Source organism: Phoenix dactylifera, chromosome 9 (genome assembly GCF_009389715.1).
Source record: "Phoenix dactylifera cultivar Barhee BC4 chromosome 9, palm_55x_up_171113_PBpolish2nd_filt_p, whole genome shotgun sequence".
NCBI lineage: Eukaryota > Viridiplantae > Streptophyta > Magnoliopsida > Arecales > Arecaceae > Phoenix > Phoenix dactylifera.
This window is the reverse complement of record NC_052400.1, coordinates 11,983,780-12,006,457: the sequence shown is the minus strand read 5'-3', so window position 1 is coordinate 12,006,457 and position 22,678 is coordinate 11,983,780. Positions and strand designations below refer to the sequence as shown.

General features: G+C 38.6%; 3 protein-coding genes across 3 annotated transcripts; all 3 read right to left on the bottom strand.

Annotated features, from left to right (window-relative positions):
- Positions 1 to 7: 7 nt before the first annotated feature.
- LOC103701779 (histone H3.3-like) lies at positions 8 to 1,211 on the bottom strand. The gene is made up of 4 exons (XM_008783950.4): positions 911 to 1,211; positions 754 to 830; positions 584 to 674; positions 8 to 474 (listed from the first exon to the last, which is right to left on the bottom strand). The coding sequence occupies exons 1-4, from the start codon at positions 980 to 982 to the stop codon at positions 304 to 306; spliced, it is 411 nt and encodes a 136-aa protein (XP_008782172.1). The 5' UTR covers positions 983 to 1,211; the 3' UTR covers positions 8 to 303.
- A 3,784-nt stretch (positions 1,212 to 4,995) lies between these two features.
- Positions 4,996 to 13,632, bottom strand: LOC103701778 (cytochrome c oxidase subunit 6b-1-like). Its single transcript, XM_008783949.4, has 6 exons — positions 13,502 to 13,632; positions 9,723 to 9,935; positions 9,410 to 9,601; positions 9,207 to 9,289; positions 9,034 to 9,115; positions 4,996 to 5,414 (listed from the first exon to the last, which is right to left on the bottom strand). Exons 1-6 carry the CDS (start codon positions 13,541 to 13,543, stop codon positions 5,361 to 5,363), a joined length of 666 nt encoding a protein of 221 aa, XP_008782171.1. The 5' UTR covers positions 13,544 to 13,632; the 3' UTR covers positions 4,996 to 5,360.
- Positions 13,633 to 17,759: 4,127 nt separating this feature from the next.
- On the bottom strand, positions 17,760 to 19,461 carry LOC103701890 (WEB family protein At3g02930, chloroplastic-like). The gene has a single exon (XM_008784109.4). It carries the CDS (start codon positions 19,277 to 19,279, stop codon positions 17,888 to 17,890), a length of 1,392 nt encoding a protein of 463 aa, XP_008782331.2. The 5' UTR covers positions 19,280 to 19,461; the 3' UTR covers positions 17,760 to 17,887.
- Positions 19,462 to 22,678: the final 3,217 nt, after the last annotated feature.

The window sequence follows — 22,678 nt, the reverse complement described above, 5'->3', positions numbered from 1 at the left end:
TATCCAATAAACTAGAAGCAAATAATGCTGTTGAAGGCCCACCGAGGAAGATGGACGCTCGAACGGCTAATTTTATTCACCAGTAGATGATCTAGTACACCAAATCAAAATACCAGTATTCAACCACATATTGTAGCTAAAAAAATCTAACAGTTCGACGTTCCTAATAAGAAACAACGAGTCAGGCTAAAAAAAGCAATTGCAGCAAGGTTTAACTGGCAATGTTTTTTCCAGTTGTTCCTAAAAATATGAATCCAATGTAGTAGACAAAGTTGATACTATCCGGGGCCATCATCAGCAAGCTCAGGCCCTCTCACCACGAATCCTCTTGGCCAGCTGAATGTCCCTGCACATGATCGTCACGCGCTTGGCATGAATGGCACAAAGATTGGCGTCCTCGAACAGCCCCACAAGGTATGCCTCTGCTGCCTCCTGCAATGCAAGCACCGCATGGCTCTGGAATCGCATATCAGTCTGCATTGTTGTGAGATATTAAAATCACGTATAATTCCAGCATCAGCGGGGAAGATACAAAAACATCAATAGCAAACACCAATTAATCACATTATCCCCGAAACCTCACCTTGAACTCCTGAGCAATTTCCCTGACAAGCCTCTGGAATGGCAGCCTCCTGATCAAAAGTTCGGTGCTCTTCTGGTACTTGCGAATCTCACTGTCCCAATAAAGAAGGTAGTAGCTAGTTATGCAGCAAGGATGCATCAAAAGAAGGTAGGACGGCAATAGAATCGTACCGCAAAGCAACAGTTCCAGGCCGGAAGCGGTGGGGCCTCTTCACTCCTCCAGCGGTGGGGAGAGACTTGCGAGCAGCCTACAGGTTATAAACAATATCCAGCGTCAACAGAACCGCTGAAACCCAACTTAAAAGAGGATAGAAAACAACGACAAAACCTTAGTGGCGAGCAATTTCGTAGGGGCCTTCCCTCCGGTAGACTTGCGAGCAGTTTGCTTGGTTCGAGCCATCTGACAAACGAGAGTGCCATATGTTAATGACTTTAAACATCACTCAAAAATACATTGATCACAATGCCGTATCTGAATGCAATCCAGCATTCACCGAGAACGCTGCAAAACAACAACATAACATTGCTCTTTGCTTAATTGTTGCTGCAACCTGCCAAAGAAAATTCATGCACCTAAAATTCATGCAACAGCATAGGTATTTTTGGTTTCTTTGCTCACTGGGGGCCTCTCTCTCTCTCGATCCATCCATCCATCCATCCATCCATCCATCCATCCAATATTTATTGAGTTGCAATTTAACTTATGGCTTATGACAAGTTCTCAAAAGACTGTTTGCAAATTTATCCATGATCATGAACACAAGGATGCAAAAGTCGCTCAACATTATCGAGTTCAATAAAACCAAGCAAGAGAAAAGTTCAGGTCGCATCAAACTTGTTCAAGACAAAGAATACGCTCGATCACATAAACAAGAAAATCCTATTCATTCAAAACAATAAAAGAGAAGAAAAGTTCGGATCGCATCAAACTTCTTCAAGACAAAGAATACGCTCGATCACACAAACTAGACAATCCTATTCATTCGAAACAATAAAAGGGAAGGAAAGAACCCGAGATGTTGCCAGAGATAGAACGGAAGAAGAAATCAAAAGCCATCAGGTAGCAAAACCCCAGTCCTTATCATGACCATATATTTCAGCAACAAAAAGAAAAAATAACAAAAAGCTTCCCGAAAAGAGGAGAAATCTCGGACCAAACTAAACCGCTTCTCCCTAAAATTAAAGGACTAATCATCGAAGAAGCACTGCAAACAGGAAATTGGAGATATTCATAAACAACCCAAACCGATCATATTAGAATCTTGCTCATCGATTTAGGGCAACAAATCAGCAAATTTCTATCAAAAAAAAAAAAAACGAGAACTCCACAAACTCAAATCCCGAAGAACAAGAATATGGCCCTAAAACAGCAGCAAAACCCCCGTAGAACACAAACTCCTGCCCTAATCCAAGGATCAGAAACGATAAAGAGTTTTAAAAAGAAGAGAAAAACTAAAGGCTTCTCTCACCTCTTCTCTCTCCTTCTCTCTCGAAGAGGCTTGAGACTTGAGAGTAATGGGAAGCTCCGGGGGAGGAGGCCTATTTATAGGCCTCACTGAGTCGGTTGTTTCTCTTTCCCGCGCAATCTAACGGCCGAGGTGGATCCCGGCCGAGGTCCGACGTTGTACGGCGCGTTCCAACGGTTCAGATTTACAGATGACGAGAGAATCGGATCGGACCACCTTAACTCTGGCCTCCTATTGGTTGACGAGTTTTCTTCCAGATAGTGTTGGGGTGATTATCCGAATATTCCTCAATAGTTGCAATTATCCCCTAATTATTAGTGGACTTATCCCCATAGCTATTTAGAACATATGCAGTTCTTATGCAAGCTTATGCTTAGTTTGCAAGTTAGAACATATTTAGCCCTAATTCTCTACGTCGACGCAAGTTCGTAAAGAATTAGGAAGCAACCTTGATGGGATCAAGTAGTTGTGCCTCCAGTTGTTAGTGTAAAGGTGGTGGGAGCCATTACTGACATACCCATGCATGGAGGAGTACTATTGTTTCAATAAAAGGATGCACCATCGTCATTTATAAATACTGTCGCACGTGCTGAGTTGGTGCAGGGCGAAAGATATATATGGGAGGCTTCCTATATATAGGAGAGGCACCAACCTGTTCATTTTAAAAAGCATGCATGCCTCCCACTCTCTCTCCAAGCGCAGTCTCATGTTTAGTGTCTTTCTTAGCGTGACTTCCAATCTTTCCCTTGGTTACGGAGCTTACAGCAGGAAGTTCCCATCCCATGTATGATTGTGAGACAGTCGGATGGCTGTGATGAGAGCCGCTTCCCACAATATACTGCATGGTGGATATATTAGCGTAAGGTTCCTTCAGACGTGCATGAGGAAAAGCTGAAATAGCAAGTTCTACAAAGAACCAGCTGATGAAGATGTACGTTACCTTATTAAATTTTTCCATTTTCGGTCTTTATCATAAAAAAAAGTTTGACTACGATCACATATTACATTGGATATGGAAGAAGCTTAGAGACTAGCCCCCGAAAATAAAAGAAACTACATAGGCACAATTATGCATGTGTTCTAGGACCAAAAGAGTATACAAAGATACGAAGCATCCAGCTAGGCGTTGGCAAAGAACAGCTCAAAATAGCTGCAGGACATAGCCCAGATCAGTTTTATGGAGAAATGTTTGCAAGTTGAAGGAGGAGGAGTTGGCAAAATGGGCCGGCTTGGAAGTATCAGGTTAAGGAGAATTCAATGTAGCTAGAGGAGGATTATACATGCGTCCCACTGCCCTACAAGGAAGCTAGGGACAAGATGAGATAAGAAGAAGCTTGAATGGGCCGTCGCCTTCATGCTTGAACTTGCTTTTAACTTGGGCAATGGGGATAATATAAGATTCTGGGATGATTTATAGCTAAGAGACATATTTAAAGCTTCTATTCCCTAGTCTTTACCAGCTAGCAACCAAGGACAACCTCACGGTGGAAATGGAGAGAGAGAGTTGGCTTGGTGCGTTGATTCTGAGGGGCCCCTTGTATCTAAAGATGATCAGGAGCTGAGTAAGTTGCATGAATTATTATATGGTGTAAGACCTAGCAGGGTGGCAAAACAACATCCCTGAAGCTGACAATACTTTTTCTGTGGCATCTTTCTCCAAATTCCTTAACAATAGGGGATTTCTTTTGCCAAATTATAAATCTCTATGGAAGGCATCGGTACGTGAGAAAGGGTTTTCATGTGCCTTTCGCTCAAGCATAGGCTCAGTATTAAAAATACTCTCTTGAAAAGGGGTTGGGTTGTGACTGCTAGGTACCCTCTATGATTCTAACGCTGCCTGAAACCATAAACCTCTATTCCTCCACTGCCCCTTCTTCAGAGGTGCGTGGAATGCCCTTAAATCTTGCCTATGATCGAAGGTTGGCCGGGTTCCTTGTTCTCCCTCAACTACTTGGAGGAAGAGACGTGTGTCGTACGTCAAAGTTTAGGAAAACCTAGGACCAGTGGGCCCTTGCAGTGTTACGATGCTGAAGGATAATGGCAATGTCTTTCTACAGACTTCGATATATATCTTCGGCTCTTCCTGCTGCTCTGAAACTTTGATATTGCCGCTGCTTTGGAACTTTTTACCTTATGGTGTATTGGGTATAAGGCCGCCTTCTTGCTTCACAGATGATTGTATTCTTCTAAATCCTGCTCAGTGCTGTTGCTTTATAATTATTTTTGCCCATTGCTATACAACCAACATAAGCTCAAACATGCAGTATAGCAAATTCATTTAAAACTCGCATTGGATTTCAATGCGAGTTCTAAATCAAAAAAAAGAAAAAAAAGAAAAAAAATCGGAACTTACATTGAAAATATGAATTAGGATATGGATCGAAATAAGCATTTACTGTGCCACAGAAACAATTAACTGTCAATTCACACCAACTTATTAGGGAATGTACGACTTAGGACGACCCACGCTTGGTGCAAAGGATGTCAAAGTCCTATGCTTTAAAATAATCCTTCATCTTTACTATTATAGTGCATCATCATTCATATCTATACTATTATAATTTAAAGTACCTTTACTATTATTTTAAAGAAAATAAGCATTGCATACCAGCTCAACCTTCTTGCTCCCTCGTGTACTCAATTTTTAAAACATTAAAAAAACCTTGCTCAAACTGGAACCGATGCAAGGCCAATGATGCAAATACATGCCAAATTCAGCTGGAGTACAATTTGAAAATCAACATGAATGCAGACAACTAATTGCAGCAAATTTTGACCACCTCATACAAAAGTCGCCTATTTACGCTCATCTTTGAGAGTGGTGCTAAAAAAGTTAGCTTTCGTACCTCAAAAGGCACATTCACAAAACGCCGCATTTTTTGAAAAATGGAATGTGAAGGGATCCGTGATTATAAGCAATGCCCCTTTTCAATACCAAATCTCAATATTTTGAGCATCTGTAATTCCTCAATTTATATCTGACTAGGCAGCAGATCAGTAGTTTGAAACAAGGATTCAATGAAGAAACCAATAAGCAATTATTCAAATGCCGAACATTTCTAGATGTTACAATCTGCATCATGTTACTGAACTAGAAATAGTTCAGTCAAATGCTGTGGTGGAAAAGCCGCATCTTATGCAAATTCATTCATCAATGTGTAGAACCTTTCCTTGGACTTTAGGACAAGCCAAAATGTTTATTCAATTTTCTGAATAAGAGCTTCTGATGACTCTCAGTACAGATTGATGTTCCAGTTTCCAGAATGTCAAAAATATGGTTTGAATTTACTGAGATTTGTTGGCACTGGCCATCTATAAAGGACCAGGGAAGGTCCCATTTGCTCGTTGCTCGTTCCATCGCTCGATCTGCAAACATGAATGTACATGTTACTTCAGCAGTAAAAAAGAATTTTTGAAAATACTTCTCATTTCCGTTTCATTCTTTCTTTTGCTTTTCTTAGACAGGCATTAGAGAAAACATTATAGTAGACGAATATTGCATGTTTATTCTCTGCATATGCCTGGGACTGAAGTGACCTAGAGCTTAATTAGTCTAACAGGGCTTCTACTTACTGAGATGGTGGAATTGGTTCTACCACCATAAGATTCATAAATAGAACTGATAGGATCATGAAATAATTAAGAATGAAATAATAAAACGGCATTCAGATATCCCAGATTCGCATGTATACTATCAACTAGTGTGTTAAGTGTCGTAACATACTATATGTTGTGGGGCAAGATTCGTTGTCTCGGTACCGTACCCCATACCGATGCCACACTAATATTGTATCGGTACGGTACAGTACTGTATAGAATTTTTTTGGCATACCGAATATCCGTACATCTCCCGTACCATATACATGTAATGAACTGGTATGGTATGCCCTGTATCGCCTGGTTTCGGCCAATACGGTAAACTATAAATATGGGTTGTACAATATGGACCCTACAAGGCATTTGGTACCACTATGGGGTTGTCCCCTATTTGGCACATGGTACACCACCTGAAACGGTTCCAACAGTCTACCATGTGTCCATATAAGGCCTATCATATTAAACCAGTGATAACTGAATACGAACCTTCGTACCTCCCTTTACGGGCTTAGTACAAGGACAACATTATCATCAACGTCAATGATTAAATTGTAATGCTTGAAATAAGACTTCGCAGCGCTCTTAACGCACACAACATTTGAGGAAGTCACTATGTGATGTTTGAAATGTGAAGGTATTTCAAATCTATTTCCCGTCAACGCTCTTAACAAATGCAACCTTTGAGGAAGTCATTATGTGATGCTTGAAATGTGAAGGTATTTCAAATCTACCTCTCGTCATACTTCAAATCTAAACTAGTACTAACTGAATATGAGCCTTGGTACCTCCCTTTATGGGCTTAGTACCAGGACAACATTACTATCAACAACAATGATTAAATGGTAATGCTTGAAATAGGACTTCATAACGCTTTAACAAATGCAACCTTTGAGGAAGTCATTATGTGATGTTTGAAATGTGAAGGTATTTCAAATCTATTTCCTGTCAACACTCTTAACATATGCAACCTTTGAGGAAGTCATTATGTGATGTTTGAAATGGGAAGGTATTTCAAATCTATTTCTCGTCATACTTGACCGAGTCAAATTTAACAACAACAATTTGAAGGTATTTCAAATCTATTTCCTACCATACTTGACAAGTCAAATTTGACAACAACAATGCTGTTAAAAAAATGCAAACCTTGAGGAAGTTATTGTGTGATGTAACAACAACAACAACAACTACTACTAATAATAATAATAACAATAGTAATAATAGTAACAATAACAATAATAATCCTGAACTCCTGCTACAAGCAATTCTTCTATGATGTTCTATAATGTGTTTCTATAAAACTGATAAGCTCTTCGCGTCAAATGCAAATGTATTTCTTTTGCTGTAGTTTTGCAATAGCATGCTTTATATGGTATCATGTGTCCTTCACAATTGAGCAAATTTAGTGTCATCCAACAATAACATCCAAAAATCTACATGGGAATACCCTGCACAACCATGGAAAAGGAACATGCACACCGTTCTAGCCACGTGAAACTTATCAAGATGTTTTACCACTTTCCTCATGACAACATAACACACATTAGGGTGCTGCAGATGATTTTTATTCTATAGTAATCGCAAGTGGGGATTTTATTTCTTCAAGTGACCAACCAACAAGGATATTCCATCTCAGAGGTGCATTACTATCTGTTCCAAGACTGAAATCTTTGAGGAGCTGCAAAAATCAACATGCTTGGATAATGATCAAGGACTTGGTTGAAATGATGCACACTTTATTTCAACAGAAATGACAAATGGACCGTGTTCACTTAAACTGAGGCATCTCTTATCAAATACTACATTCTAAATCACTTTGAATCCCAAATGTCACAGATGGTTTTAGCAATATATCTGTAAGGTAACCAAATATTCAAAAGGATATGTTTTCTGGCAATGTTTACTTCTTTTCTGTTTTAAGTAATGTCATATACAGTCTATCCAATACAAGTACTGACATCCTGTAAAGAATCCATATAACTAAACAAACATAGTTTCTTTCCCAAGCACATCTACCTGACCTTATCAACTTATCCTCCCTATATTTATGATATTGATTTATTCAAGATAGTCTTCCTTGTCAAACTTAAAGATTCATTAGATGAGGAAGATTCTATCATGGTTTCAAAAAGTGGCCAAGGTATGCAGGCAGCAAGTATCGCATAAGCAGCATGCAGCCACTTAGGTGGGCATACAACTGGTGTGCAAATAAACTTTTTCATAATAATGGTTAAACAAGTCAAAAATAAATAGTTACCTCAGAACTTAAGGGGGAACATAGAAAAAGGCAACGGAGGAGAGGAGGCAGAGGACCAAATATCCAAAGGCTTGGGCTTATGCCAGCCACGTGTGTCCACCGTGCAGCCCATCCACATATAGGGGCAGCCTAGACCCATGGGGTCACCAAGAGACTGCATATACATGCAACCACATGGATCTCTTTTTGAAGCAGTGAGGCCCATTATGTGATTCCGAAATTACCGATACCAAAGTCTCCATCCTAACAAAATTAAAACACACTACCACTTGATTTTTCAACTTGATGAAAACACTCCTAAAATGGTCTTAATAAATTTGTCTTGTATTGGATTAGTACCTGCTGAAATCCGAGAAATTCATGGAACTGACCACAGCCTACGTTTGAATTGGCCATAACAAATTTTACCACAACCAGTAGAGCTGCATAGAACAAGCAGAAGCCCATTCTGAACACATGGTCACTTAAGATGGTGGGCTTCAACTACGTTCGGGCTCCAATCAAGCCTAGAAATGATGGTATACCAATAGCAGCTTGCTATTTCCTGACAAAATTTTGCTTACAAAGGCTACGACAAACATCTTGGTCAAATCTTTAAATATGATGCACAAGTAAATGATAAGGCCAAGTGACCTGTAACATATGCCAAAATAAATTAAATACTTGCACATATAGCGAGAGTAGAAAGAGTAGAGAACATCAATCTGTTAAGTACCAACCTTGCAAAGAAAGATAAATTGACTTATCTCCATGATCTTAAGTGGAGTGGGCTGGGGATGCATTAAGTGAAGGATCCAAATAAATAATGAAAAGAGACTACTGGAAGACTCATCACGTATCCACAAAATATAAGAATGTCACCCATGATTCTACATGTGAATGTGCAATTCACCAACTATGAGTAACGAAAACTTTATGCCTCATTACAAAAATATACTAAACATTTTCTACAACCGTGACAATGTATGGAGATGAGGATCCCTCTAAACAAAACATTGAAGTAATATTACATGCTACAAATGTCACTGGGGCAAAATCTTAATAGATAATGTCTTGGAAAGCTAACAAATATTGATGGAATATTGCATTTTGCATTAGAAAAGTATCAACATAAAGGAAGAAAAAAGTGCGTACCCATTCGCTTGGGCAAAGTGAGCGATAATATTTTGCAAATTTGTCACAGTCAGGAGCTCCCTCCCCTTTTGCTGCTATGCACCTGAATCGACATGTTATCATGAGTCATCAGTGATATCCATCAATGTTGCTACAGGAATGCAGACACGATTATTGAGATAGTCTGATCATACTTGTGATATTCAATATAGCGAGTAAAGCAATGCCTTGTTTGATTTGTTGTTGGAAAACGGAAATCTGCTGGGGCTGTCTCAAGCTGTGAAGCAACCATACTTCTAATAAATTAGAATTTACAAAAATGATGTTTTAATTTCTGTACACAGTAAGAAATATTTGAAACCCCAATTTGCATGTTTTAATCATTGAGGAATCAAACCTTTATCATTGGTTTCTCTTCAGTAGCTTCTTGTGATTCTGTCTCTTCTTGCTCAGGAGGTTCACTGTTTTCCTCTGCAACAGGACTAGGTTCATCTGCAACAGGGTTCTCATCAGTCTTCTCTGGGACAGCTTCCTCAGAAGTGGCATCGGCAGGCTTTGGAAAATGGAAATCTTCTGGGGTTGTTTCAAGCTGTCAAGCAACCAAACTTCTAATAAATTAAAATTTATAAGAATGATGTTTTTAATTCCTGTACACATCAAGAAATATTTGAAACTCCAAAGTACATGCTCTAGTCATCGAGGAACCAAACCTTTATCACTGATTTCTCTTCAGCAGCTTCTTGTGATTCTGTCTGTTCTTGAACAGAAGTTTCACTGTTTTCCTCTGCAACAGCGGTCTCATCAGTCTTCTCTAGGACAGCTTCCTCAGAAGTGGCATCAGCAGGCTTCCCATCCCCAGTTGTTTTCTCGACAGGGGCCTCACTCTGATCTGACTTCTCTTCTTTGTCCTCAAGTGACCATTGCTGCATGTCATTGAATTTAAACTAAGAGGCCAATAGGAACCCAACTGAACATGACTTATCAAGAAAGGAAGAAAAAGAAAATGGAGTAAGTCATCCTCTTCAAAGTATTGAGAACTATAGAACTGCTCTACGTGACTTAAGGATAGTCATTCTAGAATTTAGAATACATATTTGCCATCCTAAAAATATACAGGTCTAAATTATACACTTTATCCTTGAAGTTAACATTGGGACTAGATCATCTTTTGGCCTGCTAACTATAAGCAGCAACAGACATGTAATGGATTAAGATTCCGGTAAACAGCCCATATAGATATGAATGCAATATAAGTTACCAGAATAGGTATGATCTTTGCTAGTTATAATGCTAATACATTTTGAGTACACTACGCAACAGAGTGATACAATGCAATACAACATAATATACTATATCAGCTAATATGCTTTGGATTTCAATTAATATCTAGAATACCTTTCATATGATAGTTATGCATAATTGTTTAAAATATTCTATATGATATGGTTTAATTGAATAAATAAGATGACAACTGCGTTTCTCGTTTGGTATGACAGAGTATTGGTATTTGAGTCCAGGAGTCTCACACTGATGCATGAGATACAAAGTTATTATTAGTTTAAAACTAATGGGATCTTGTCTGACAGATTACACTTGCATCTTGTCATTCTCTGGTCAAATCACCACAAAACTCACTCAAAATAGCAAGAAGATAGGAAGGTTATTCATGCACCCATATAAAGCATCTAATACTTTTTTTCTAAATTTTTTTTTCTATTTTTCCAAATAAACAATCACTCAACAAATATTGTAAATTCAAAATTAAAAACATTGCATAAACTCGATAAGCATTGTGCCCTTGTGTGGTACTGTTGCACTTTGGTGTACATAAGTTTCTTCTTCAAAAACTTAGTATTACTTCTATGATGTTAGTTGTGTTTTTGTTAACTGGTACACAAACTGTATCAGCATGGTTCTTTTTGTCCCCTTTTTTGCCCAATCTCTTAGAGCTTTGTAAGATTTATTTTGAAGGTCATAATGGTCATTGGAGCCATTATGGAGAAAGGTAACTCCAATATGTTTAGTGCAAGATTTTAAATCCTGTGGGATGGATGCGGGGGGGAGGGGGGGAGGTGTTCTAGCTTCTCCATAGAATGGGACACCCTGTTGTCCCGCCTCATCCTAGTGACGGTCGCAATAGATGTCTCCCATCTCTCTCCCCTTCTCTCCTTTCTTCTTTCTTTCTTTCTTTTCTTTCTTTTTTTTTTCTTTCTTTCCTTCCTTTCTTTTTCTTCTACCTTCCTTTCTTTCCTTTCCTTTTTGTTTCTTCTTATCCCTTCCCTAATTTCTTTCTTCCTTTTTCTTCTTCTTTCTCTTTCTTTTTCTTCTCCCTTTCTTTCCTTCCTTTCTTTTTCTTCTCCCTTTCTTTCTTTTTCTTCTCCCTTCGTTTCCTTCTTTACTTTTTCTTCATCTTCTTTCCTTTCACTTTTCTCTTTTCTTCGTCTTTCCTTCCTTTCTTTCTTTTTTCCTTTTCTCTTCCCATATGGATGGGTTTGAGAGTCTCGACCCCATCCCGATCTCATTTTTTCATAGGAATGGGACGAGATAGCTAGGACGCCCTCATCATCCCGCTAGGACTTAAAAAATCTTGGTTTAGTGGCTTGTTTTTGTCTCTATTTTTTTTTTGGTTTAAAAATATCAGCAGGTTTTGAAAAGTGGCATTCTGCTGCCATGCTTAAACTTTGGAGCTACTTTAGGATGTATGGTTTGCTACCATTTGCTTAAAAGCATGTTATGAAAAGTAGTGTTGCAATGTTATTGGTTTTGAAAGATATTGAGCATGATATTTAATGCTCAAGACGATTACGATTTAGAATGCTGAAATCAGACTGATTAGTTTTATGACATTGTTCTTGTTTTTTTATACAAATAGTATTTATTTCTCATCCAATTCTTAAATTAGCGGTCACTTTCTTCAGGCAAGTGCCTTTTTGGCGCTAGCGCTCTAAGTGATATGGCGGTCATATCACCTTAGTGGTAATAGTTAGTTTCTTTTCGTTTTACTCCATCCAAAATAGTGTTTTAGGTTGCTAGCCTATGATCCAAGGAATATTGCTATATTATGTCAGAACTATTACACTTGTTTTATATATGGTTTAATGTATAAAATGTCCATAATCACCATGAAGCAACCCATAATAGCATAGATAAGAAAGAAATTGATTTCCTTAGCATCAAAATTAGATGTCGTTTTTGGTTTTGTAGACACGTCTGTGTGTACTTTATGCCACCATACCATCATTGGGCAGCACTATGTGGCACTATAGATTAGAATCCAACTGGGATTGACCATTACAAATGATACTTTGAACCTTGATTTACAGAAAAGATAACCAAGAAGTCAAGTGCATATGTGATATAACAGGCTTCAGTGATCATACACCATCCTTTATTATAGGGTACATTGTATGATATATGGGCTGGAAAAATCATCTGTTAATAAAAGTTAAATAGAAATTTTGGAGGCATCCAAAGAGAATCATCAGAGATAGGGCAGTAATCTTGAACTCAGAATGTCCAATTGAGTGGATGGCAATACTAAATGAAAAGAACTTAGAACATCTCTAGGACTTATTTGAATATAACCTCAACAGTAAGGGCACGAACTTGCATATGTTAAAAAACAAAGCTAGCCAGATTTTCCAGTAAGGCTTGCAAGACATGATAAACAAAACTCTTCAATGAAGAAAATAACCATATTAAAGAAGAAAATGTAGGAGGAGAAAGAAATATGAGGAAAAAGATCATAAGAACCTACTTGACAAGGAACAAAAAAAAAAACATAGTACACCCCTTTTACGTTCAGGAAAAGGTTAAGCCCGAAGGAGTAACCAAGTTTCATTCAGACGATGAAAAATATTACTTTAAAAAAATATTAAACATAATAGGTAAATAAAAACTAAAATAGATTCGTCCGGTATCAAATTAAATTGATTGAAATAAAGAAAAAAAAACAACTTTTTCTCATGCATTCATCTTTTCTCCACTCAGACAATTTCTCCTTTTCTCCCTACATCTCAATATTACTTTATTTATCATATAAGTCCACGAAGAACATCTTAAAAGGCGACCACAGAAGCATAAATCTATTCAAAACTTCTTTCCTCCACCCAAGTCTTAAACAAAAGTCTCTTTTTCAAGAACTAACCGAACATAAACTCGTTAACGACTTCTACGATGATGTAATGAGTAATTTCGCATGAATCTTTCCCCGAATCTACTGATATTTTCAGCGAGATCTATAACAAAAAACGAAACAAAATTCCTAAGCCAAATAATTAGATCTACAACTACAAGACAAGTTGCGGATCAATCACAAGAGAAAACGGAAGAAGATCGAATGAGTCCCTGAGAAGTATCCATGGATAGAAACTTTCCGAATGGAAACGCAGGGGAAATAAGGAGACAGTCGTCCGTATCATCTAAGGAGCATGACGAATTGGAAGGAAAAAAAAAATTCAACGAAGACAAGAGGAAGAGTGGCGATTACCTCGGCAAGGCTGGGGATTTTCTCCTGGGCGGTTTCCGCCATGGCCGGCGACTTCTCGCTCCCAAAGGCTCAAAAATGGGGTGCGTGGTTTACACAAGGGAAGAAGAGGAAGAGGGGTGGGGTTTTAATAGCTTTAAAAGGAGCCTCAGATGATGCGGGAAGCACCTCGGCGTTTCGAACGGACCAATGGGTTGCTGGGTTCGGACCATCTACATCGAGTCTTTTGCATTTTGATCGAGCCTAGGCTCCATGGCAGGCACAACGGGCGCAGTCCTCCCTCTGCCTGTAAAAGCCCTTAAATCCTATGAAGGTAGGATTTGAATTGAAATTTCTGGGACAGTTTTCATTGATAGGATAAGTTCACAAACTTTCTATACGTCCCAAGCTAATATTATTTAAATTTTAATATCAAATTTAAGGGCAATGTTAGCAAGGCTGTTATTAATGGATTCAGTGGCTTTCTTTGTCGCCAACCATGCCGAAAAACTTTTATGGGAGAGAGAGACGGAGATGCTCGATGCCCTCCGCGATGTATTGTCTTCTGATTTTTTTTTGGCTGTATCCATACACGTTACATATGTTACTTCTATTCTAGCAAAAAAAATAAAAAAACAAAAATAGTTGACTTTTTGTGAATTGTGTGGTGGATGAAACCCCCATTCCCATCTCACAACTTGTAAAATGCCCTCTCTTTTCTCTAAGAAACTCACTTGATGGATAAAAATAGAGAGCCAATCTATATTAGTTCCTCCTTTCTCTCTTATCTTTTCCACTTCTCTCTCTTCTTGGATTTACCAGCATATATATTCGACAACAACAATAACTCCCCCGATTGGTCATCGCCTCTTATTTCAACTACTCAATGACAGTTATCTTCTTCATCATGCTTCTCTTTCTATGAGACCTCTAGACCTCAAATCTACTCGAACCCGATGGCCTCTGCCTAGCTGCATTAGAATCCTCATCTTGTCAAGGATGATACCATAAGCAACAGATTGAGCTTATCTCTAGAGTGTTGGATCCCGTTTTAATTACATCCTGATCCCGTTTAATATGAATCCATATTTGACAAGTGTCCCTTGGATTTCGTAAATTCTGATAAACTTAAGGGCATTAAGGTAATTGCACGGCAGTGAAAGGTTGCCTTGATGGGGGGTGACTCTTCACGGGTGTAACTAATCACGGCGTTTGGTCCCTGGAGAGGGCTATAAATAGCCGGTCAGACCCCTTCTCTAATACATGCATATAAAGAGCTCTCTCTCCAGAAGATCTTTCGCTAATTTCTGTCCAGATCATGCTAATCTCTGTCCAGATCAGAGCAATCTCAGTTGATCGGAGCTGCGCACGCATCTCAGAGTTCAATCCAAGATGGATATAGCGACTCAAGGTATGATTTATGATATATTAAGATTAATCATTCCATTAATAGTATCAGAGCGGATGGATTGGATTTCAAAATAAATTATACCTATTTGATCCGTTGGTTGGAATGTTGGGATCCCGTCAAGTTGTGGCTCACACTGACAAATGGCGTCAATATGGTCCAAGTGGGAGAATGTTGGATCCCGTTTTAATTAAACCCTGATCCCGTTTAATATGAACCCACATTTGACAAGTGTCCCTTGGATTCCATTATAGAGACCTAAAGAAGGTACACAAAATCAAACTAGCATGGCTAAGATATTAAGGAGGTTCAAGTGTGCATTACCTGGATATGTAACATGTATTAACAGATTAATAATATTGACTATGTATTGATTTGAGGTGTATATAGATAAAGCAGAAATTATGTATCAAGAAAATATTAGGTGTGTATTTATAATATTCTAGAAAGCTCAGATATGTATTGGTTGGATATATATTATGTATTAGAAAAACAATGACTTAAACTATATATTACCTTAATTTGAGTTGTGTATCAATAAAATATAAGTTATGTATCAACCATATGATGAGTATGTATCAATGAATTGTTGGTCACCTTCAGGTTGATTGTCTACCAAGGGATCGGCACCGGGTCTCCTTCTTTGGCAAAGTCCAAATATCATACTTTCCCTTCGATCTACCACCCTGTATGTTGATGCAAAGGAAAGGAGAGAGATCCTTTCATATCTTCTGTGACAGGCAAGATCAAAGGTAAATTTGATTAGACCAGAGTGTTTGATTCGAATTATTACTTTCAATTCTGGAGAAGGTGGTGGATTAGAAAGAAAGTGCATTAGAATTTAAAGAGATCTAGAAATGGTAGTGACAATGGTACAGAAAGAAGAGGAGCTAGAGCATTCAGGCAATGGAATAGTGAAAGAAAGGAAGATCGGTGAAGGAAGAGAGGCGCGCGTGGACCCACAATATGTATGTATAATTTTAGAGGTACTTTTTATTGATTCAATGTTTGATCATATAATTTTTAGAATCTAGTATTTGTCTACCGTTTTTACCAACTGACTAATTGATTTCTAAATTAGAAGGTAAAGATTGTTTTATTAAGCCATAATATTTTCTTTATCAATATTTCTCCAAATCTTACCAAAAGCTCAACTTTTTTGACCTTTGGAAAAGTTTGAATAAGAATCACTATTTGCCACTAGGATAAGAGAGGGGTTCGATTCTAGTTGGAATCAACCTTCGAGAGACGAGTGGATTGAGAAAAGAAGAAGAGGTCACCTACAAGTGAGCTTTATTTTACATATTCATATATACATATGGCACATACAATGATCAAGCATCATCATCCACCAAAGTTGGATAACTAACCATTTACAATTAGTTCTCAAATTATGCTTACTCCCTTTCTGGGGGAAAAGAAAAGGAAATCTGATGACTGTTGAATCCCTAGCAATAGCCAAAAATAAAAAGATTAAACTCGTGCAACTAAAGAGTGGGAAAACCGAAAGCCCACTAAAGAGCGGCATGTGAACTCGAATACACTGTGTTCTTGATGACAAGCAATAGAGGGCTCTTGGAAAATAGAGCAAGCACAAGCTCGGTTTGTTTGCTCATATTGACTGCGAGGATAGACCTGCAAATCCTCGATCGTGATGTTTGACTCTCCAGAAGAAGTAGAATTTGAAGTTTGAAGGCAGGCTTGACTGCTCGAGAAATTGCTGCCTGAAAGACACGACGATCAGCAATAGCACAAGCAAGGTGTGTTCCCATCAATATGGCCCCATGGCTGGCAAGTAAACAGTGGAAGCTGAATGGATGCAGCCCATAAATTGTAGGTGGCACAACCATCCATTTGGATATCCACAGTGATGATGGGACGGGGAGAAAATATCATAGCTGTAGGAGGTGTTCAAAGAGGTTCCTAAAACCTCTGAAGAAGAGCTTGAAAGAGTGCCCAAAGGAGCTGAGGATATTGTCTGTGGATTTACGACGGTTAGGTGGATGGCTGGCCTTCTAGAAATTGCTGACAAAGAGCTTGGTTGCTCCTATGGTTAGGGGGCTGCAAATTGATCCTTGCAGCAATTGGTTGGTCTCTGGTAATTTCCCAGCAATAAGCCAATACTTGGTGTTTAGATCGCTGAAGCTAATTTGAGGCAATTTGTCAAGCACGTAGTCTGCAGTGACTCATTTTGGTCTACGAATTGCATTGCTGCTGAAATATGCGGACCATAGTTGCTGCTAAAATATGAGGACCCATGCGAGCATTTGTTTAGTTCCATATCGATTATTTACCAAAAAAATCTTGGGTACTTATACCAAACTAAGGAATCCAAATAATATCTTCCGGCTAGCTATTTTATACGAGGTCCTACATGTAACAATGGTATTAGAGCGAACCTGGCCAATAACTTATGTAGACTAGGGGACACTGCAACACAAATCTATTAGGGCTGACCACGGATTGACCGTGGTGTTTGTGAATAGATTTGAATGTATTTGAATGCTTAGCCTGATGAAAACGTCAGGGCTTGAATGGAGGAAGTATGTAGGGACTCGTGTGGACCTGTGTTCGGTCCCACATCGGTTATTCGCTGGATAGATCTTGAGTATTTATACAGGATTAAGGAATCCAAATGTTATCTTCTGACTAGTTATTTTGGGTGAGATTCTGAGTTGTTATATATGCCACACTAGAATTTGCACACTGAGAACTATATGAAACAAACGCTGAGGTTTTTTAGAATAGCACTAAGCATTAAGGACTACATGAAACAATTTCTTTTTTATTGAGAAAGAACCATACAAAACAACTTCAAAAAAAAAAACGAAAAAGCAAAAAAATATACATGGCTCAGTGGCGAGGATCAAAAAGTTATGCAAAAAGAACCATTTTTTTATCTTTTCTGCCGACAAGCAAAAGGTTCTGCAAAGAGAATACAGAAAAAAGCTACAAGAATTGGCAGGCCTAAATAATAATGAAATAAATACGCAGGATAGGCACTACTTTTGAAAGCTTCTCCTTCTCAGTATGTCTCCAAATCTCCGGAGAATTTGCCTTTTCTTTCTCTGCCTCATTGGCGATTCCCATCCGAACTCTGATTTTTCTAATTGTCTTCCATTTATATGATCAGAATCATCAAAACTCACCGAATTTTCGTAACTTTTGTCCATCAATGCAACTGCTTGATCCTTCCTCTGCTCCGGTGGCTCGACCATATCAAATATAGATCCCTCAAACCTTTCAGAATCTCCCAATGAATGCCTGCCTCCAGCTCGGCCGTTTAAGTCTTCAACTCTCCATTGGTCTGATGGGAATCGTGCCATTGGTTTACGAGCTCTGACCTCATTCGCCGGTGCCTTCGCGGGGAATAATGATCCACTCTCGAATGGATTGGTATTTCTGCTCGAATCCATAGAAGATGCGGCGACGAGCAAGCTCTGCAGCTCCTTAACGCTATCGAGAGCAGCAGCTTCACTGACCTTGAGGCATTCAAGTTCCTGCTTCATGCTTTGGAATGCCTTATCCTTCCCTGATAGCGCATCCTTGAGCTGAGAATTCTCGGTCCTAGCAATCTCCAAGGCTTCTTTCACCACGTTAGCCTCGTTGATCGCTTGTTTTAATATGTCCCGAAGCTTGGAGATCTCTTCTCTTGCTGCCCTCTGTGAATCGACCAATCTACCATTCTCTCTTTTCAGACTAGTAATCTCTTCTTCGGACATCTTCATGCAATTTATGAACCCATTTTCCTTCTCACTCCAAGTACCAAATGTTTCCTCTGCCTCAAACTTCAGCCTCCTGGACTCTTCCAATGCCACCCGAAGCTTCTCCTCTGCGTGCTTTATCATGGACTTGAGGTGTTCATTTTCAGCCCTCGTGCTACCTAACTCCAATTGGGTTTTCTTGGATTCTGTCGATACTTCCTTGAGGGCCATAGCTAGATCATCCATGGCCTTCTTGCTCTTTTCCTCTGCTTCCAAAGCCAGCCTAAGCTCGGTCCTCAGCACCCCAATCTCCTCATTACCATGAACCGCATCCAATGTGATGCTCTTCCCAAGTGTTCTGGGGCCTCGGTTGGCAGAGCCCTCCAAAATTTTGATGCTCTCGTTGAGGGACCTTACATCCAGCTTGGCTTCTTCGAGCGATATCTTGGTCTGCTCGAGCTGTTTGGTTTGGGAGGTGAGGGACTCGAGCATTTTTCTTTCTGATTCCCTTGCTTTCTCCAAGTCGGCCTCTAACATTTCCATTTTAGCCTTGGAACGTACTGAATTCTTGATGGCATTTTTTTCCGACGACATCCTCCATCTCAACTCTTCGAGCTCTTGGAGAGCTCGCGATTTCTCCTCCTTTGCCAGCTTCAACTCTTGTTGGAGATGAATCACCTGGTGCTGCATCTTCAAAGCCTTCCCACGCAGAATGGAATCGCACTTGTTTGGTGTTATCAAATAAAAGAGCCCGAGGCTAACAGGATACCATTTAAAAGATCCCAGAATGGATCTGAAACAGAAGAATTCATTGAAAAAGGAGTCACCTTTAAGATTTCGATGGAGATGGCATATGATCCAGAGTAAGCAGAAGGAAGAACAAAGCCTTAAGAGAAAAAAAGGAAAAGAGAAGAGAGAATGCTCGTTAATGGCTATGAAAGATTAACACCTCAATGCGGCTTCAAAACCAAAGAATTCTGCGGCGGGAACCGAGTATTTGATCTAAAGTAGTAGGAGAGAAGGGAACTTTGAGTACCTGAGAATAGCATGATGGGTTCTTCATAGAAAACTCGATACAATCTCTTCTCTCTTTGCTCGTGTTCTCAACCATCTCTTCACAAATCCAGTATCTGATGGCATTGAGGACGATGACAATGACAAAGAAGAAGGAGAAGAACACAGAAGTAGAAAGAGAGATAGAGAGAGGGAGGGAGAGGTGGGGAGGGGGAGGCGGGGAGGGGGAGGGGGAGAGAGAGAGAGGGAGAACCGGGTCTTCCTTTGTGGGAGGCCATTCGTTGCTGTTCCCACGCGAGAGCAACTAAATATAGCGGGAGTGGAAGTGGCACGGCTGGGCTCTGCTTTGTTCCGAGGGAAAATCCCATGAAAGAATGACCCTTACCCACCACCCCTAAAAGCTGTTAATTAATTCTAATGTTTCATATATATCGTTTTTTCTTTGGGATAAAACATATATTTTATTTTTATTGAATCCAGAAGGTATGCACCTGAAATCAAGCAGGGCTTTGGCATGATAAACATCGGGCTGTCTCCTAATTAGGTCAAAAATTTGAATGCAACCATAGGCAAACTTTTATTTTCAGTTATATGGAATCATTTTTTTAAATTTTTTTGTTGAAGGATGGAGAGCATCGATGATTATCATGCCTCAAGCTTGCCATCTTAGTTAGCTCCATAAAATATGCAAGAGCTCGACTTGTATGGTAAAATATTAAAAACAATAAAAGTATTGTTTGTAAGTAATAATAAAAAATTATGTCTCTATCGTAAACTAACCCACTTCTCAAACATAAATTAATTACGTCAACCATGGTCTCAAAGTACAACCCTCAACATCAAAAATCATTGGCCAACCAAACATATAAATGATTGATTATGACATGGAGTAGCTATTAGATTTGGGTCAACTGTAGTCTCAAAGTACAGCCTCCAATATCAAAAACTATTATCCAACCAAACATATAAATTTTCAGTTTTAATCACTAAGTTCCCAACTCTCCAAATGGTTAGCATAATCTGAAACTTTTTTAAACCCAAATCAAGTATCTGCTCCATCTCACATGCATTAACAACCATGACAGCTCCAAGTATCCTACTCCTCTAAAAACATTGAAAGAAAGATTATTAGCTTGATAGCTCAATAAGATTCCCTCCAACACATCCACTTGCATAACATATTTAAAAAAATATGATAAAAATATCATCATCATGAAGTTGTGTATACTAATTATCATGAACACCAGACCTCTATCCCTGTCCTCTCATAAATTAGGTATCACCTTGTGCTTATCTTATTTAGAAATAGAGGCAAGCATAACACTCTTAATCACTATAGTTGTTGATGAGTCTAATTATTTGTTGTATTTTGCTATTATAATGACATGGAGTACTTCCGTATATGATGCAACTATCTCCTAGATGTAACACAATAATCTACAAGTTTCCTACAGAGGCTAGCTAAATATCACCAAGTCTTTTTAGCACGCTAAGGGCATCCATCTCACCCATATCCATTTATCCAATTATCATAAATCTACTCTAAGTCTGCTGTCTTTATATAATATAAAGTATCCTTTTTGGTAATTTAATAGGTACGAGTGGTATTCCTTATAATTTTCGTTCCAAGAACAATATTTGTCATTGTAATGTTTATTATATTAGTTTAGCCTGCTTTTATAAGCCCTAAAACTCCGAAATTGCTAAGTAGAACGTTGATTTTGGGCCAAACCTAAAGCTCATATTTTGGATGAGCCCCATTATTTTGGATGGGCCCACAATTTGGGGTTCGTACGGTACATGTACAATTGATAAACAATGGACCAGCCCAACTCTGAAGCAAGATCTAGTTTGTATACCCTGTTTGCTTCACTCGTATTCAAAACAGTGACCAATGTCGCCTAGTTTGAATCTTTGGGCCATCTTGTACTGAACGGGCCTTGGGTTCCGTTAAACTGATCCATTACTATTGATCATGCTCGCCACTTACTTATTTCTTTTCTCTCTTCTTCTCCTATTTTTCTTTCTTTTTTCTTTTACTTTAATGCAAAAGATGGTAGAGTCGTCATCCATTCATTCATTCAGAAAATGGAATTAAGCACTAGTTAGTTACTAGTCACAAAACCCTATTTCTATACGTTATAACTCCTAATTAAGTTGAAAGAATTAACAATTGTTCATAAAAGTGGCAAAAATTGACCCGATCTGAGCACTAACCCACTCCATTCTATTTAGATTGGGTTTGGTTCAAGGAATTTTTTTCTTATGAGGGAAATTTTTTGATCTGTTTAAATGAGTAGAGCATGGTTGGTCAAAGTTTTGACTCGAGTCATGTTCCGAGAGTGTAGTTATATTTGGATTAGAATCGCTTGTTTTGGGTTGAATTATTTTTTACATCGGCTATGTTTTCTTATAAGCAAGAGAAGTATTAAGTTTTGTACCTTTTTTTTCTCTCCTAATTATATAATTCATGAATATCAAATTGGGGCTATTGTTCCTCCTTTGCAATCATGCAATGAGCCAAACCCTAGACTCGACCAAACCAACATACATCCAAACTCTAGACTGAAGTAATCTGACCTAATTTTTAAAAGGCTAGCACCACTGTACAAAAAGATCCACTTGATCCACAAACAACTTGTTGGTGTGCTTAAAGATTTTGCTAAACCTTATCGAGAGCATAGCTTAGCTTTTTTTTAATCAAATCTAATTGCTTGCATTACTCAATTTGCAAAACAATCCTTACAAGATATCAGATAAAAGTTACATAAAAATCAGATATTAAATAAGCAAATAACTGCATAACAAGATACAGAATTAAAAAAAATAGATAACAGGCTAGGCCATAAATATTAAGAAAAAGGATTAGACGAAAGAAGGATGGAAGAAACTACAGAGACCATACATTAGGGATATAAGTTGATTCCTAATCAAGGTGTTGAAATTGGCTTGCCAATGGTTGCTTATACAAATATTACATATAATATACTTAACAATAAGTATTATGATATCATGATAATTGATTGGGGGGGGGGGGGAGTGGGCCCACCGACACACGTGACTGAGGAACCCAAA